The sequence below is a fragment of the Rhinichthys klamathensis genome, unplaced genomic scaffold (assembly GCF_029890125.1).
Source record: "Rhinichthys klamathensis goyatoka isolate OS25496 unplaced genomic scaffold, OSU_Roscu_1.1 h1tg000281l_1, whole genome shotgun sequence".
Lineage (NCBI taxonomy): Eukaryota > Metazoa > Chordata > Actinopteri > Cypriniformes > Leuciscidae > Rhinichthys > Rhinichthys klamathensis.
Genome location: NW_026606800.1, coordinates 7,817,673 through 7,835,328, shown reverse-complemented (window position 1 = coordinate 7,835,328; position 17,656 = coordinate 7,817,673). Strand labels below are relative to the sequence as shown.

At 38.3% G+C, this 17,656-nt stretch overlaps 1 protein-coding gene across 11 annotated transcripts in view; it reads left to right on the top strand.

Moving 5' to 3' along the window:
- Nucleotides 1–17,656, top strand: part of pde4dip (phosphodiesterase 4D interacting protein) — a 64,956-nt gene that overhangs the window by 34,802 nt on the left and 12,498 nt on the right. For 5 of the 11 annotated variants that reach the window (XM_056269500.1, XM_056269497.1, XM_056269495.1 and 2 more), the window contains exons 1-20: nucleotides 872–2,215; nucleotides 4,152–4,289; nucleotides 4,467–4,586; nucleotides 4,845–4,937; nucleotides 5,130–5,498; nucleotides 5,599–5,703; nucleotides 6,333–6,470; nucleotides 6,562–6,741; nucleotides 6,821–7,015; nucleotides 7,120–7,398; nucleotides 7,472–7,591; nucleotides 7,712–7,766; nucleotides 9,741–9,856; nucleotides 10,871–11,040; nucleotides 11,135–11,270; nucleotides 11,350–11,494; nucleotides 11,830–11,946; nucleotides 12,171–12,603; nucleotides 13,212–13,447; nucleotides 13,541–13,595. In XM_056269500.1, coding sequence (XP_056125475.1) covers nucleotides 1,013–2,215; nucleotides 4,152–4,289; nucleotides 4,467–4,586; nucleotides 4,845–4,937; nucleotides 5,130–5,498; nucleotides 5,599–5,703; nucleotides 6,333–6,470; nucleotides 6,562–6,741; nucleotides 6,821–7,015; nucleotides 7,120–7,398; nucleotides 7,472–7,591; nucleotides 7,712–7,766; nucleotides 9,741–9,856; nucleotides 10,871–11,040; nucleotides 11,135–11,270; nucleotides 11,350–11,494; nucleotides 11,830–11,946; nucleotides 12,171–12,603; nucleotides 13,212–13,447; nucleotides 13,541–13,595 — 4,403 coding nt within the window. In that variant the 5' untranslated portion in view covers nucleotides 872–1,012. Of the gene's footprint in view, nucleotides 1–867; nucleotides 2,216–4,151; nucleotides 4,290–4,466; nucleotides 4,587–4,844; nucleotides 4,938–5,129; nucleotides 5,499–5,598; nucleotides 5,704–6,332; nucleotides 6,471–6,561; nucleotides 6,742–6,820; nucleotides 7,016–7,119; nucleotides 7,399–7,471; nucleotides 7,592–7,711; nucleotides 7,767–9,740; nucleotides 9,857–10,870; nucleotides 11,041–11,134; nucleotides 11,271–11,349; nucleotides 11,495–11,829; nucleotides 11,947–12,170; nucleotides 12,604–13,211; nucleotides 13,448–13,540; nucleotides 13,596–17,656 lie in introns of those variants that run through there. The other 6 variants (XM_056269499.1, XM_056269498.1, XM_056269502.1 and 3 more) reach the window with 3 other exon arrangements.

Genomic DNA, 17,656 nt, shown 5'->3' with positions numbered 1-17,656 from the left:
AGTGTATACTATAAAACCAGGGCGTATGAAAATCAAAATCACTTTCCCAGTCGCACTTCCTTTCGAAAATGGAAATTAGTATGTAAAGTAGTGTCAGCGTTTTCTTGGCTTGTTCTCTTTGTTCGGCCGGTAGCACTGCATATACCGAGGGGTGATTAGATAATTTACAAAAACACCGTTGACAAGCAATGAACAATAAAACGACAATTTAGATAGTAGCTGTAATGTAATTGCGTATTCGGAAGTCAACAGCCGTTGCTACGTTTAAACAAATAGCATATATTGTAGAAACGCATATTTGCGACACCCCCCCTTTTGTCCAGAAAATGGTATACGCCATTTTCCCTGCCTCACTCTTGCCACATCGTTTGCTGCTTCACTGCCTGTACATTCATTGAGACCCGGTTATACACAGAATATTGGCAAATATTCTGGGGATAGAATATGATATTGTTTCCGTTTACAAATCGTGTAATGATGGTTATATGAAAATGACTCGTGTTTTAAACCGGAGTCGGGAGGTGGGATTTAAATGATGTCCTGTCATGTCGGCGCCTTCACAGAAGAGAGAATGAAACATTATCTGGACCGCGCGAGTGAAGGACAAAACACGCATCTTTATTTCCATTGACGAGGACAAGCATCTGGACATTGAAATCAAATTTTATTTCCAACGATATATATATTTAAAGATCGATCTCAAGGACATAAATAAGGACATCAAATACTACAACTTTAAGATATAGTGGATTGACTGGGATAAATGAAAGTCGTCATCTAATCTATGAGAAACAATCTGACGTGGAAATTATGATAGTTTCTAATTAATATACATATATATTTAAAATATATATTTTTAAATCCTTTATTTTTTTAGCGTCTTATTTTCAATTGATGGGAACTGAAGAAGAATAGAAATATAAGATATTTAAATTATATGTCATGTCATCTTCACTTTCGCTCTTGGTATAATCTTGGCATAAACACCTCTAGATTATTAAATTGAAGATTTATGATGTTGGACTCAAAGATGAAGGACTTGTGTCGCATCTGTGCAAGGGAGCTGTATGGTAACCAACGCCGATGGATCTTCCACCCAACTGCCAAGCTGAGTCTGCAGGTGCTGCTGTCCTATGCGTTGGGCAAGGAGATGACCCGAGACGGCCGGGGAGAATTCGCCTGCAGCAAGTGTACCTTCATGCTGGACCGAATGTATCGCTTCGACACTGTGATCGCCAGGGTGGAGGCATTGTCAGTTGAACGGATGCAGAAGCTCTTGTTGGAGAAAGACAGGCTCAGACAGTGCATCGGCGGACTGTACCGCAAAAACAATGCTGATGATTTTGGAGAGGATGATGGTGCTTCGGACTCTCCTGTAGTGGACTTCTCCAAGTTGACTGAAGTTGAATACAGTGCTCTACTGCAGGAAGATCTGACATACTCTGTCTATGAGTCATGGGCTGAGCAAGGCGCTCAAGAGCAGGTTCAAGACCACCAATGCCCTCACCATCAGTGCCACGCAGCAGCGGATGCCAGTCCATGTCCCCGACCCAGAAAGTGCAAAGGATGCGCTGCGCTGCGAGTGGCAGATTCAGATTATGAGGCTGTCTGCAAGGTTCCCAGGAAAGTGGGTCGGAGCACTTCCTGTGGACCCTCCACACGCTACTCCGGTAGTGTTCAGGACAACGCTGAGGAGACCGTTCCATCCGCACCTCCACCAGAACCCGAACCTGTCGAGAACAACCAAACTCGCTGCCCCAGTGATCAAGAGCCCTTCTGCCTAAGTCCTGGCTCCTCTGTGGAGTCTTTGGACACTGCTGTAGATCTCACCCAAGAGTCTCATTCAAAAGTCCATCCTAACACCATGCAGGGAGAGTCTGAAGAGGAACAATCTACTATCAGGAGGCCCGAGTCCAGGCCTGGTTCTGTGTGTGGACTTGATATTGCCCTCAGCCTGCTTAAAAGTTTTGAATATCACCCTCTCCAGAGTCACAGAGGTAGTCGGATTCCTGTGCTCCTCAAACCTAACGCTACACCTATGGAGAGTCCTTACCCTCTGCTCCAGGTGACTCCCACTGGGATGGAGTGTCCCCTTTCCCCCCATCTTCCAGATGCTCCTTCTAGCATCCAGCAGGAGCTTCAGCTTGAGTTGGCAGAAATGGAAGACCTGTGGTTGGATGATTACATTCAGTGCAAGCCATCAGGGCTTGAGAAGGTACATAAGAAGACCTACGGATTCTCAGAGAAAAAATCAGAATGAAGAAAAGGAGGAAATAATGAGGGTTGTTTGGAAAGAATCTTCTTTGGACTGTCCTTTTGTACAAAGTAGGCCTATATTAAGAAAGAGGAAAGATGAATTTATAGGATACAAACTAGATGAGTTGATCAAGGACTCCCTCAGGCTTTTTTGTTCCCAGAGCTCTCCAGCTCTCTGATTACTTTTGATTACTAGGTTACCCATAATCTTCTTAGCAACTCTTTCATAGTAACTGACTGTTGTTGTGAGCAACAGGCCAATTCCAAAAGGATCGTTATATACTTGCTCTTCTAATGAATGCATATTGGCCATGTAAAATGTTGAAAAGTTTAGGGTCAGTTCTTTTTTTAAAAGAAATCAATACTTTTATTCAGCAAGAATGCATTAAATTGATCAAAAGTGACAGTAAAGACATTTATGTTACAATCTTGAAAAAAATGTACCAAGGTTTCTATAAAAATATTAAGCAGCACAGCTGTTTTCAGCATTGATCATAATAAATGTTTTTCGAGCATCAAATCAGCATATTAGAATGAGGATCATGTGACACTGAATACTGGAGTAATGATGCTGAAAATTCAGCGTGGCATCACAGGAATAAATTACATTTTAAAATATATTAAAATAGAACAAAGTTATTTTAAATTGTAATAATATTTCACAATTTTTACTGTATTTTTGATCAAATAAATGCAGGCTTTGGTGTGCATAAGAGACTTCCTTCAATAATATTAAGAAATCTTACCGACCTAAACTTTTGAACGATAGAGATATTTATCTTAAAAAACAGCATTAAAGGAATAGTTCACTTTGAAATGAAAATTCTGTCATAATTTACTCACCCTCAAGTTGTTTTAAACCTGTATGAATTTCTGTCTTCTGCTGAACACAATGGAAGATGTTTTGAAGACTGCCGTTAACCAGACAGTTGATGGGCCTCATTGATTTCCATAGTAGGGGGAAAAAAAAATACTATGGAAGTCAATGGGGTACATCAACTTTTGTTTGCAGACATTCTTCAAAATATCTTCTTTTGTGTTCAGCAGTAGAAAGAAACTCAGACAGGTTTGAAACAACTTGAGGGTGAGTAAATGATGACAGAATTTTTATTTTGGAGTGAACTAATCCTTTAAGTAAGTATACATGATCTTTTTAGCAATATAATTTTATGTAATGTTTAATCTAAACCTATCAAAAGCTAAACCCTGATAGGTAGTGACAGATAAAGCAACAGGCAGTGTGAGTAATCTGATCTTTAGTGTTCACAACCTGCACTATTGTACTACGCACAGCCAGTTGTAATCACTGTATGTTACTGTAGACAGGGCTGGATCAGAAACATTATCCTCCAGTTACTGGTGCTACCTCTATTGTGCTAGACAAACTTTTATTTTTGTGCACAGTCAAGTCTCTATTTATTAGAGACTAACTTATATTTTTTATAATAAGATGACATGATAGATGAAGAAATTATGCTGAGTGAAGATTAAAAACAAGGAAGTGGACGGCATGCCGCCATGGAAAAATAGGACATCCTGAGGAAGTTGTTGAGTGAGGCTATGGTCATAACTGTTTGTTCTGCACCCCGCCTGTCCTCTCACTCACATCAATAGAGTTTTCAAGCATATATGCTCATTTAGTAATTGCAGACTTTATATTATGCAAGGTGTTGATTGAAAGTAAAGTCATGAAACAGTATTTTTAACTTCCATAACGTGAATAATCAGTTTGATTTGGATTGATTCATGTCAATATTCCCTGGCCAGTTGATCTTGGTTACATCAGCAGAAAAGAAAACTTGCATGAAATTTGGATAAACTTTGCTGTCTCTGAAACAAGTAACAATAATCCTATCGTTTAAAGCATTTGTTTGTGTGATGTGTCTGTGTCTCAGAGGTTGATTGAGGAGCAGCAGTGTCAGCTGGCGGAGTATGAGAACGCAGCGGGTCAGTGTGTGAGTGAGCTGCAGAAGGCCCAACAGCAGGTCCAATCGCTCCAGACCAAGATCCGAGAAAGCGAGACCAGCAATAAGGTATTGACATCGAAATGTAAAAGCTGTTTCATCAAGCAGTCTTTTTGTCTTTTGACTGCCATGTTCGTATGGTGTACTGTTGTTTGCTATGTTTGTTGCTATGGCATTGTTATGTCTCAACGGGCATGAGAATCATTAAATCATTATTGCACTGAGCTCTTTTGTTTGTCTGCACAGAAGTTACAGCAGAGGCTCGGGGACATGGAAAGTGAACTACGTTCTGTCAGAGAAGCAGTATGTGGTCAAGAGAGAACAATACAGACCTTGAGTGACTCGCTCAACACTAAAGACTGTGAGGTATGTCTGCCCCTCAAGCACAAAGCGGTGACTGGAATATCAGGCATTCCTCACAGGCTTGAGACACACTGTTTGGATTTTGTATTTTTAGATAATGGACTCAAAAATTTGTAATCAAAAATAACATTAAACTGTCAAACCATCAATTTTTTTTTTTTTTTTTTTATAATCTACATAAATGTCTCAAATGAATTTAGTATGGGACTTAAACTATATTAATAATGTAATATTAATATAAAAGAATGTGTTTCATACTAGATTACTGATCTCCATCGGCTCACTGAAGAGCAGAATGAGCTTCTGCACTCTCTGAAACAACAGAACAACCATTTCCAGCTCCAGCAGCAGCAGGTGGGAATCCTCCTTCTATAAAGCTCACAGATCACACTCCTCAAAGCTTCATGTTTTACACAAAGTTCTGTTTTACACTTTCTCATTGTTGACAATGTTTTATTACAGCCACTAGGGAATGACTCCGATAAACCCATTTTGATGACTATATCTGGTTCTTTGTCCCACCGTCCTGACTTCTCATTGGTGCAGGTGTCTGGAGTGGCTCCTAGCCGTCTGCAAGCTGATCTGTTGGACCTCCAGGGCTCTCTGTTCTCAGCCCAGCTTGAGCTGCAGGGCCTTCAAAGAGCACAGCAGCAGGGGCAGAGGCGAGAAGATGACCTGTCCCGAGGAGCCCAGCGCCTCCAGGCTGACCTGCAGGGAGCCCTGCAGCACCACCAGGAGGCAGAAACACACAACCACGATCTACTTGCTGCTCTTGATAGGGCTCGCTTTGAGGTACAGCAAATGGAGGAGAAATGGAGAGATGAAGGGAGACGGAGTGAGAAAGAGGTCGAGGAAAGAGAGAAGACCATCCGAGAACTAAAGACCTCACTAGAGCACAAAGAACAACTGTTACTAGTAAGAAATACAAAGAACATTTTGATTATTAGTTCTAGTATTAGTACTGATAGACTAACTGTAAGGATGTAAATCTTTGATGCTATATACTCTTGATCAGGATTACAGTGAGCTGGTGGATGCTCAGAAAGAGCCTGCCGGAAATAAAGACAACCTCATCTTCAAGCTCAAACAACGCATTCAGGAAAGAGACAGAGCTTTGGAGGTACATAAACACACATTTACCAAACATACAGTATTATTATTATTATTAATCTTAATAAAATAATTTTGAAATATTCTAAATAATTGTATTTATTTTTAAATTATGAATTAATAAATATTTATTTGTCTTCTTTCTTTTTATTTAAATTTCTTTATTTGTCTTAATGTTCTTGAATTATTTTAAGTGACACAAATGTCCATTAGTACTAAGTTTAGCTCAGTAAAATTTTGAATGTTTTTAAAATAAGTCTCTTATGCTCACTAATGCTTAATTTATTTGATCAAAAACGGTAAAAACAGTAATATTGTGAAATATTATTACAGTTTAAAATAACTGTTTTAAAATATAATTTATTCCTCTGATGGCAAAGCTGAATTTTCTGCAGCCATTACTCCTGTCACATTTCTTATTATTATCAATGTTGAAAACTGTTGTTCTGCTTAATATTTTTTTCAGGATATTTTGATGTAGTTCAAAAGAACATCATTTGTTTAAAATAGAAATGCGTCCTTGCTGAATAAAAATATTAATTAAAAGACAATCTTTTGTCTTTATTTTTCTTTTCTTAAAATTACTATTGTGTATTAAATGTACGAAAACTGTACCAAAATTCCCCATACCTTTCTCAGCGAGCGGTAGACGAGAAGTTCACGTGCATGGAACAGAAAGAGGACGAGGTGCGTAAACTGCAACTGCTACTGAGAGAGAAAGAGAGAGACCTGGAGAAACTTCGATGTGTGCTTTCCAACAACGAGGAAACCATCACGGTATTGATGGCGCACGCGCATCCTGCTTAAAATTGTGAATACCAGCATTACAATTCGTTCAAAACTATTTTGTCTGTGCTTATCATTACAGAGTCTGGAGTTGTTGCTGCGTGGCAAAGGTTTAGAGCTGGAGCAGGTGTGTGAGGCCTGGCGCAATGCTCAGGGTGTTCAGCGTGAGAGAGAGGAGTCACACATGCGCAGCCTGAGAGAAAGAGACACTTTAATAAACCAGCTGCAGACGTCACTGCACACGCGCACCAAAGAGGCGGAGGTGAACACATGCTTCAGATGTATTGCATATCTGTGTTCTTTTCAACTTGCTTCATTCCATCCAACATGCATCTCTGCAGGATATGACTGCGGTTCTGCTCAGTAAGGTGTCAGTCGGGTCCAGTGAGGTGGCTGAGGAGCTCAAGTCTCGGCTGCAGCTGAAGGAGCGCTTGTTCCAGGAGCTTCTGTCGGACCGCACCAGACAGACTCAAGAGCATCACTCACAGGTCCAAAACCTTCTGAACACCATCAACTCAAGAGAGCAGTACATAAAGGTGACACTCTATCACTGATCTCTAACTAAACTACAGGCATCGTTAAAAACGAATGTATCTCCTGAGCTTTAAATAGCTTTTTAACCTGACGCTCAATCTCCCAGGATTCTGCAGGGCGTGTTGGTCAGGTAATGGCTGAACAGACCGCTCGATTGCAGGAGCTACGCAGGCAGCTTGGGTCTTCAAACCCTCAGTTAACCGAAGGTGACACACAGGCGCTTCAGGATGAGCTCCAGTTGACTCTGCGCAGAGAAAGAGAGGCCCAGAACCAGCTTACCGCCCTGCGCTCCACCCTGGCGTCCCACCAAGACCGGCTCCAGGCCCAGGTCTCAGATCTAGAGGCCTTAAGCAGGACTGTGAGCATCAAAGAGGAAATCATCAAGGTTTGTGTTTAGGCTCTGAGTTTAAAATTGTATCTTTTAGTAAACGTGTATATTTATCAAGTTTGTTTTTCAGGACCTGCAGGTGCAGTTAGTGGAGCCATCTGGTTTACCACTGGTAGAGCAACTGACCCAAGAGCTGCAGGTGCTGAGAGAGAAGGTGGAACATCACGATGCCACCTGCGTTAATCACAAGGTAAGTCAAGAGCGTCAACACAAATAACTGAGCTTTAACAAAACAGACTGAATCAGCAGACATGTCTACTGTACAATTTCAGCTTTTCATATATGTACTGTATGATTATTATTTTTCAAGCAGGCTGTTTTGGATCCACTGGTGCCCATGGAAACAGGACATGCTGATTTTGGAGGTGGGGACAGGCTGCAGTTTGGTCTGTAATGTGGGTTCTCCTGGGCTGCAGAGGACAAATGATGCTTTGCGCATTTCGATCATGTTCACAATTACTAGATAAGCATGTTCTGAGATTAACAAATGTTTGAAATTATGAATAACTAAAGACTGAATTGTGTTTTTTTTTTTGTTATTTGAAGCTAGAGCCTCATAGATACCATTGTAATGGATTCGAACAAAATGTTTACTTATGTTTCCTCTTATCTGTGTGCATGAGGTTTTTGAAAATTTTATTTTGTTTTTAACAGTGCAATCATTTGTATTTGAGCTCATTCCATGTAGTTAGCTATACTTTATTAATTTAAAGAGAAAAACAAAAAAACGTAATATATTAATTTGAGGACTACATAAAGGTTTGCATTATATTATTTTACTGTCACTGTGTTCACTGTAGAAACCTGTAACAAAATGGACTCTAGAAGGACTGTAGTACCAAAACATTACAGTTTCACTGTATTTAAGTGCTGCTGTGTTCATTTAGAATAATGATTTATTTAATAGGTTAAGAGCATAAGTTTAATATATGATAACAAGTGTGTCTCTGCATGCAAAATAACAAGAACTGATGTTTGTAGCATGTCATATACAGATTGTTTGCACTTAGTATTGAGCTGAATACATAATGTCACTGCCTAACTGATGCCTTTATGGACATTTGCTTGATGTGTGTTGTGCTTTCATATTTAGTTTTCATATTTTTTGTATGTACCATGATCGTTTTGACTCTCAGTAAATTATTTGATGAAATATACTCAACAGGAAAAATACTGGGTGTTATGGTGAAAACCTGTTTATTCTTTTTATACTGGGACATATATCGGGCCCTCGGGCTGATCCTTTCTCTTCTATTTCTTTCTCTTCTCTTTCTATTCTTTTATTTCCCAAAGTCACAAGCACAGTCAATGCCCAAGTTTAAATATGGCACAGTAAACCTAACCAAACACGTTCCCTTTTGTGTGTTTATTACTGATCCATACAATATATGCAGCTAAAATATTTGACAAAAAGTCCTAGAGATGTAGTTTTCGAATATTACACAACATACACAGCTGAGCTCCTGTGTTGAACACAGTCCAGAATAATAATCCCGTCAATCACTCATTCTCAAAATTTATCAGTAGCTTATTTATATCAATATATATATATTTAAATCTGTCATGGAAATATGATAATGTCAAATTTACTCTAGTCATTAGTAAATGAATGCGATGCACACCAGCTCTTAGCTCCACTTTGACCATTCCTAAATGTGTAGAGCATGTAGCAGCTTCCTTTTACAATTGTAAAGCTTCCTCAAATTGTAATATTCAATAATTCTAGAATCTAGTTGGCTATAAACCAGTAGTTCTCTCCAGTTTCCCTGTAGTTACAATACAATGTGCTGATAGATTTAGCATCCCATAAGACATATATAAGTCATAACATTTACACTTTTTTTTTTTTTTTTTTTTTTAAGTTATATGAGTTGCAGAAAAGATTAATATACCACTGAATTTACAATACAGCACTCAAAACAGACCTTTTCAATATTCTGTGAACTCCTGCAAAACATATTAACTTGTACAGTAATGGAACGAAACCAAAACTGGGCAGTGCTGCCGCTCAGGAAATGAGTATTTTTATCTATTTGCTCCTGTTCTTCCTGTCTTTCTGCTTGTTTTTTGTGTGCATACTGGCCTGGAGAATCTGTTAGTCACTGAGAGTCAAAATGATCCTGGATATACTTGGTTTTATGGTGGGATAGTTTGTGAATACGTCGCTGATGAAAGGTTACTCAGAGAAGCCCACTGTCAGTAAGACGAGCCTCATTAGAGTATTATGTTCTCTAGTCTCCATAGTGACGTGTGCAACAGTCAGTGCACAGTGTCTATGTGAGTGTGTGAATGCGTTTGGTTATATTTCTGTACTAACAATGCAACATTTTTTCCTCTAGGTTTCACATCAGATGATGGAGAGGAGGAGGATGAAGACTGCAGTAGTGAGTTTGCTGACAGTGCCGAAGACGAGGAACGCTCCAAACTGACTGCTCAGTCTTTGCTCAGCATACAGGTATGTCAACATGCTGAAAGCTTTATAGTACTGTATGTACAGTAGTCAACATTTGAAGTGGATCAAAACCTTTCATCAAACTTATACATGAATTTTGAACAAAACCCGTTCTTGTTTTAGGACAACTTTGATGAACTTTTTTGATCCACTTCAAATGTTGACTACTGTATTTTGGTTATAGTCATAAATATATTTTTTATATGAGCCAATGTCTGAAGATATAACATATAAAGCAAATCTGAAACATATTTTGCATTTACTTTAAACTTCATTTAAATTTAGCTTACTATACTATACTATAGTAAGTTGCAGAATACAAAAAATATTAAAATCTACAACCATGCTGACTTATACTATACAATCGAATTGCAAGGCACATTTATTTACATAGTACATTTCATACACAATGGTTATTCAAAGTGCTTTATGTTATAAAGGTAGAGAAAACAAATTTTAATATCAATATATTTTTTTTAAAAGGAAAGAAAAATAACATAAAAAACACAAATAACAAATAAAATTATATATATATATATATATATATATAAAATATATATATAATATATATATATATATATATATTATATCTGCTATATTATACCAGAGTCATAAATATTACTCTATATTATATATTATTAATAATATTAGCTTTAAATTTTATATTTGCAGTTTTCATTTAAGTTTAAATTAAATTTTTCGGTGTTTTGTTATGTGCTTTTTTAATTTTTTACTAGGTTTATATATATTTATAAATAAATAAATGAAATAACCTTAAAATCAAAACTGAAATAAAAAAAATTTAAATTACTTTATTATATATAAAATCTGCCTGAAGTGTAAAATATCAAGAACAAAATTTAGGTTAAAGCATTTTTTTATAAGACATCAAATGTGGATTGATGCATATAAAATGTATAATTCTGAGTGCACTATATACAGAGGCTACAGTTTATTTTGAAGTATAGCACAGGTCTCCTAATCATTTTCCTAACCATAGTCTTCCTCCTTTCATAGAGCTGTGATCAGCATACAGGTCTTAAAGGCTGCCAGGATGCAGTAGCTGAAGGTCCGGGCCTGACCGAGGTCAAGCTACTGGTGGAGCAGAAGAGGGCAGTAGAGAGAGAACTGATGGAGCTCAAGTCCCAGCTGGAAAAGGCTGGCTTCTCCTCTCTCTCTCAGATGAGGTACAGCTATCCATATAACAAACATAGTTACAAAGGCTATTTTGCAGTGAAAAAGTGTTATTAAATTATTTTAATGCGTGTGCTCCTGATACAGGAAAGCTTTCTTTACTCTATGCTCTGAAAATGAGGAGCTGAAGAGTATGGTGAAAGGAAGAAAACCTCAGAATGATGGACTGAAGAACACATCAGATAGGTCCGATGGACAACTGGTGGAAGCATTTGGTACTGAGGTGAGTTTGACTTTACATCTGAGGGTAAATATTGTCCATAGGTCTTTACTGCAAACGTTCATGCATATTTGTGTTTCAGCCTAATGTAAAGGATTCGGTGTGTCTGAAGTCTGACCTTGAGCAGGTCCAGCAGGAGAGCAGAGAGCTTCAGGAGAGACTCATGGTGTCAGAGGCCACAGTTCAAGCTCAAGCCGAACAACTCAAAGATTACAGAGAACTGCTTAGTGAGTGTTTTAAGGAGATCTTCTTTTTTTTTAAACAAGGACCCTAAAAAGTTTTCAAATTGTTGTTTTGTTAAATGATGATATGTTTAAATGAATATATAAAATGTTTGAATATTTGGTTTAATTTTACACTTTCCTGTCACCTAAAATATTTTTGTTGGCTAAAATTAGATGCAATTTAAAGTGCATGAGTAAAATGAACTAAAATGAATAAATCTGACATCATGAAATACTATAATAATTTAAAGGGTATTATTACAGTATGAATATTAACACTCACTCACACACATAAATAGAAAGCTTTAAATGAAAGGTTTATCTGGTCATTCGTTTAGCGGAAACATCAGTACAGCAGGACAATAAGCAGGTCCAGGTGGACATCCAGGATCTGGGTTATGAAACATGTGGCCGCAGCGAGAATGAGGCAGAGAGAGAAGACACCAGCAGCCCAGGTAATCTCATTTGGTGTTACCACTAGGGGGCATTCATTTCTTAAAGTCATAGTATTTATTTTTGTTGCATAGAACATGCTTATCTTTGTTGCATTCATTTCCTGTTATTACTGTAAAGCTGCTTTGAAACAATCTGTATTGTAAAAAGTGCTATATAAATAAAGGTGACTTAAATGTTTACTTTCTGAACACAATATCAAAATGTACTTCTTGCTCTGCTGCAGAGTTTGATGATCTGGAGCTGTGCACATCTCTCTCCTATCGTGATGGCTGCTCTCAGTGGTGGGGTGGTCCCAGCTCACTGACCTCTGGGAAGACTGAACATGACGTGACGTACCTGCAGCAGCTGGTAGAGGACATGCGCGGTCAGCTGTCCCGATCTCAGGCTCAGATCCGTAGCTTGCAGGCCCAAACGCGTGATCAAACTCCAGTCAGCACTCTTCGTAAGGTCAACTGGGGCTTGGATAACTCTGAGGCACAGAGTACAGCTGAGGAGGACGAGGGCTGGCAGTCGTCTGACGGCTTCGGTTCTCTCCCCCGCCAGCCCAAGCAAGACCGAGAGCTGCAGGAGCTCGTCTCCCGTGTGACATCACTGGAGGAGCAGCTCAGGAAGGGCAAAGGTCAAGCAGAAGATGGCAAGGCTGTAAACTGGCCGGGGTGAGTTCATTTATGTAATAGTCTTGCAGGACAGCAGACTTTACACTACATTTTGAAATTTTACAAGTGTACATATATATTGAATGTATATATGCCTAAGATAGGCATATATCTTGCTAATAAATGTAACATTAATTGCAATTAATCACTTTTAATTTGCGATTATGCAATTTAAAACAATATTACATTTCATTTATATTGCCTTTTTATTGTTTGTGTTTATTTCTATGTGTGTGTGTGTGTATACAGTATATAGTATTAAATAATATTAAATGTAATATATTAAAAGAGTATAATAATACATATTTTAAAATTATATATATTAAGTGATTAATTGCAATTAATCTTAAAATTGTTTGTATTTATATTAAATATTTATGTAATCTTGTAACATTTCAAAATTTGCAATGTAATACAGTATTATTGAAAACAATATATATTCCATATTATATTACTGAATACTATATACTGTGTGTGTGTGTATATATATATTTCGATTAATTGAATTAATCAGTTTATTTTATTTTATTTTATAAAATTCCACACCATGTATTCTCACTCTAAGTAATAATGATGCATAATTGCTTCTCTCACCATTCTCCCTGCAGTAAGTTTGACACGCTGATCCAAGCGCAGGCCCGTGAGCTGTCTCACCTGCGTCAGAGGATGCGGGAGGGCCGTGGCGTGTGCCATATTCTGACTCAGCACCTGGGAGACACCACCAAGGCCTTTGAAGAGCTCCTGCGCTCCAATGACATCGATTACTACATGGGACAGAGCTTCAGAGACCAGCTCTCTCAGAGCATCTCCCTCGCCCAGAGAGTCAGCACCAAGATCAGCGGCCGTGAGTGATACATGCATACTTACCCATATACATCGGACTGTATCTCTAAATGCCTTTCTGTAACAAAAGCATTTCATTATTTTATCACTACAGGGGATCACTCTGAAGTCCCAGATGATAAATCAGGACATGAGCTGCTCGCAATACGGTGAGTCAACTGAACGTATAATTGATCACACCTTGTCATTATACCACTTCAGAACTGAATTAGGTTTCCCTTTGCTGTCAGTACACCAAATCAGCCAGAACATGTGATGAGCACAGCACATGGGCCATATTGATTTGTGGAGATTTGTTTCATATTGACTAACTGTACTGACACAAATTTCCATTTAAACTCCCAATAAAGAGCCTTTGAGGAGTGTCTTTGCTCAGCATTTTTCCTCAGTAAAGTCTAATTGCTTGCAGTGCATTAAAAGTATGTTCTGTGTGTTCATAAAGCAGAGCAGCTTGTTATGTAATGATTAATTTTTGGCAGTGCATGCATTTGGTGGAATAACCAAAGAGCATTTTTGCGTCCTATTGACTTGGACACCAGCTGTGATGAGTTTTCACCCAGTAAGCATCATGGAAAGTTCGGTCTGTGCTGAATGAATCAATGTGAGAGATTATTTCAGTAATGAGACATGGTCAAGTCTCGGTCCATATAAATACAAAGCACAAAAAAAAAAAAAAGTTAATCCAGTTATACTGGATGAATGAATCAGCATTTGGGGTTAAGGAAGCACAGTTTGTAAAAAGTTTGTAAAAACAGAAAATGGGAATGCACTAAAATTAACCTTTTAATTGGGTTTAAAATGTAAAGCTTGTATTTTGATCACAACACTAATAAGTTATTCAGAAAAAAAAGTTAAAATGCATTACCAACATGATTGCATGCTAAAGTTTAACAGTCAAGTTCGTCAAATATTGTTATAGTCAGAATGGAACTTTTTTTGTTGTTGCCAGTTTTACATTTAAATGTGTTGACATGTGACCTTCAGTATTGAGTTGTTGTTTTTTTGTTATTTCCTTTCTGTTTCCGTTTCTCTTTTCTTTCATAATCTCTTCCCTTACACCTCCATCTGTAACTCACTTACTTCATTCTACTCTTTCACGGGCACTGAATTGGACTTATTTGACTTTGCCCGCAGGCCGGTTAAGCGATGCTGTACACTAATGCTAATGTGAACTGTCAGAAGCTTTGCTACATAATGTCACTGCTAGTTCTAGGGCATCTCTGAAATGTTTAGAACTCATGGGACATTTGAACAGAATTCATGCCCCCATTCCCCTACAGGAAATGACCCTTATTTTTCTTTCCCTTTCACCATCATGCATTGTGTTGAGCGGTAGTCAGCTGGTGAGCGTGCATGAGCTGGGAAGATCTGCACTGTCTGCCTGTGAACAGAGTCATCTGTGTTTGTATATTGAACGCAATGGCGGAGTAATGGATTTCTTAAGCATTTTTATATATATATATTTTAAAATATTAATATTTTTGAAGTTTCTGCTGGAACATCTAGACAAATTGACCTGATTACGAGAATGACCTGGCTGTTGCTCTCATCTCTGGTGAAATCGAGCTCTCCTGCGTCCTTTTAATTTTTTGTGTGGATCCATGTATCTGGAGGCACTCCGAGTCATCCAAAGCTGGGATTAATTGACTTGCTGGATGGGTTAGTTGAAGAGATGGTCATATTTTAAAGAGAATAGAGAGACAACCACTAGACATCAGAGGATGTCTTTTTTTTATACCTTAAGTGGAAAAGATTTGGTTATGTTAACGGGTCTCACACACATTAAATTTTCAACCGATACAGATGGAACACCGCACAAAAATATATAGATTTTCTTGCACTTCTCATTCAGCCTTGCCGCAACACCGTTACTGTATTTACAGCATCGAAAAATACAGCGTGACAGTGTGGTCCGATTTCCAAATGTTTGACTCATACACTGATACTTTTTAGTGAATCAAAATTCTACAATGCAAACAGTGTAGTCTGATTCACAAATAAATGACTCTTATGAAGTAATTCTTTGTAGTGATTTAAAAACATGCAGCGCAACCAGTATAATCCGACTATTGTAGACTATTGTACTCTTATCGGCTTGTCTTTTTTGGTGAATCAAACACGTACACGTAATCAGTGTAGTCCGATTCCTGAACGAATGACTTTAATGAGTCCGTTCTTTTAGTGAATATATCACTTTAGCTCACAAATAACAGTGAGAGTTAGGGTATGTTTATAAGACAATGTTGTTACTAAAAACTGAAAAGTTTTTCCTTTGCATTTTTCACGTACAGACAACAACGTTGTCAAAACAATCCCTGTTCACAGTTATCCGCAAAAACGACTTAAAAAGCTGTAATAAAAAGCTATTATACATACCAGGCTAGTAGTGGGCGATGTCACTTTATAGAGAAACACTACGCACCTATAGACCGAACACATAACATGCATGCGCATGATGTCACCGTTTTCACAAATCCAAGTTTTTGTAGTTTACATGCAGATGATATCAGTATTGTTTTCAAAGACCTGCGCTTTGAATCCCGTTTTCAAAAGTTTGCATTTTCAGGCTCCCAAAACACAGATGCTGAATGTACTGGGAAATGAGCTCTGACGAGGACGGTGTTGATGGTATTAAACATCTGGTCAAACCGAACAAAATATGCTTTATGTTATTCTTTTGTAATTGTTACTCTAATATCAGGAGAGTCTTATATTATCGTGACAGGCAGAGATCTATTCGTGTTAGATATAGATCCGGGTCGCTGAAGACCCGAATATGTAATAATGATTGGCAAAACATTCATGCATTTAAGTGTTAATCTTGATGCACATTATGAGTAAATTAATGAAATATGTTAACATTTGTTTTGTTTTAGTAATGTTTTTTAATATATTGTTAAGAGGAATCGGAACCGAAACCATTAAGTTCTTTATGATTCCTACCGCACCAAACCATGACTAATTTCCAAAGGACCATTTAACCAATAATATAATTCCCTTCTCACATCACAGTTGATCTGTCATCTTCCTAATGGCTTTAATTGCAGTTTAGAGCCATCTTTGTCAATCTGGTAGTGGCATGTCACCTCTTCGTCCCTTATTTCCTTCGTAGCTCTGTCATAATGGAAGCTCACAGCCAGAAAAGGATGATACCCAGTGTAATCTCCTTCTGGAAATGTCTCTGTTTGCCTCTAATACTGCAGCCTTTAATGAGGGGAAAGAGAGAGAAAGGGTGCGCAGATGGCCAACCAGATGCACGGCTGGACTTAACCCTATTTTGTTGGCAGTCGGTTCATTTAGCTGGAGCTTGTAATTGAGTGAAAACGGAGGGGATTTTGCATCGGTTTGATGTCCTAAGTGTTTTATGTGTGTTTTCCGTGTCCTCTCGAGAACATTTGCCCTGGGACAGAGCTGTCACATGGTTGGTTGCTGTGCTGTGACCACCCGTCTCTGGATTGGGTGTTGACTTCAGCGCTAATCAGGTTAAGTTATTAAAACCTCATGAGTGAAATAGGTCAGAGGCAGCTGAAGCTGACAGAGAAAGAGAGCGAGAAAGATGAGAAGACGGTGGAAGGAGAAGACCACATGCGAGGCTAAATGAAAGAAGAGTGTGACTGAATGCCACAAGAGGAGGGACGACAGAATATCGTCGTATTTTCATTTGTCGTATGTATGTCTTCATTTGGATGGTTGCGGATACGCCAAACCATACAGAAATAAGAAGGAACTTTTAGCAAAAGCAATGCTGTGATGATTTACAAGAGACATTTTTTTAAGTTTCCTAATTTTATAAGCATTTAATAGTCTGGATAGGCTTTATGTTTGTTTATTGGAACACAGATGTGTCTCTTTTGACTGAAGCACCCTGTTTATGCACAGAGGAACACTTCAGCCCAACGGCAAGGACCACACATACACACACACTTCACCATGAGGGTTTGTTGTGTTTGAGAGCTCATGGGGAAGGACGTTACGTTTCAGGAAGATACTCTGATTACCCTTTTCCTCTTTTGGGAATAAATAGAAAAGCACTGGTCTTTGAGAAGAAGGACTTACTGAACATTCAACATCAGTGGCTTATGTTTCTTTGAAATGGAGACCAGGAATTTCAGGTTGACTTTGTGATTCGTTCCTCAAGGATGTGTTTGATCTGTTCCTGTTGTCCGGCAAGGACTTGAAAAAGAAGAGTTTGGGTAAGACCACTGCCACG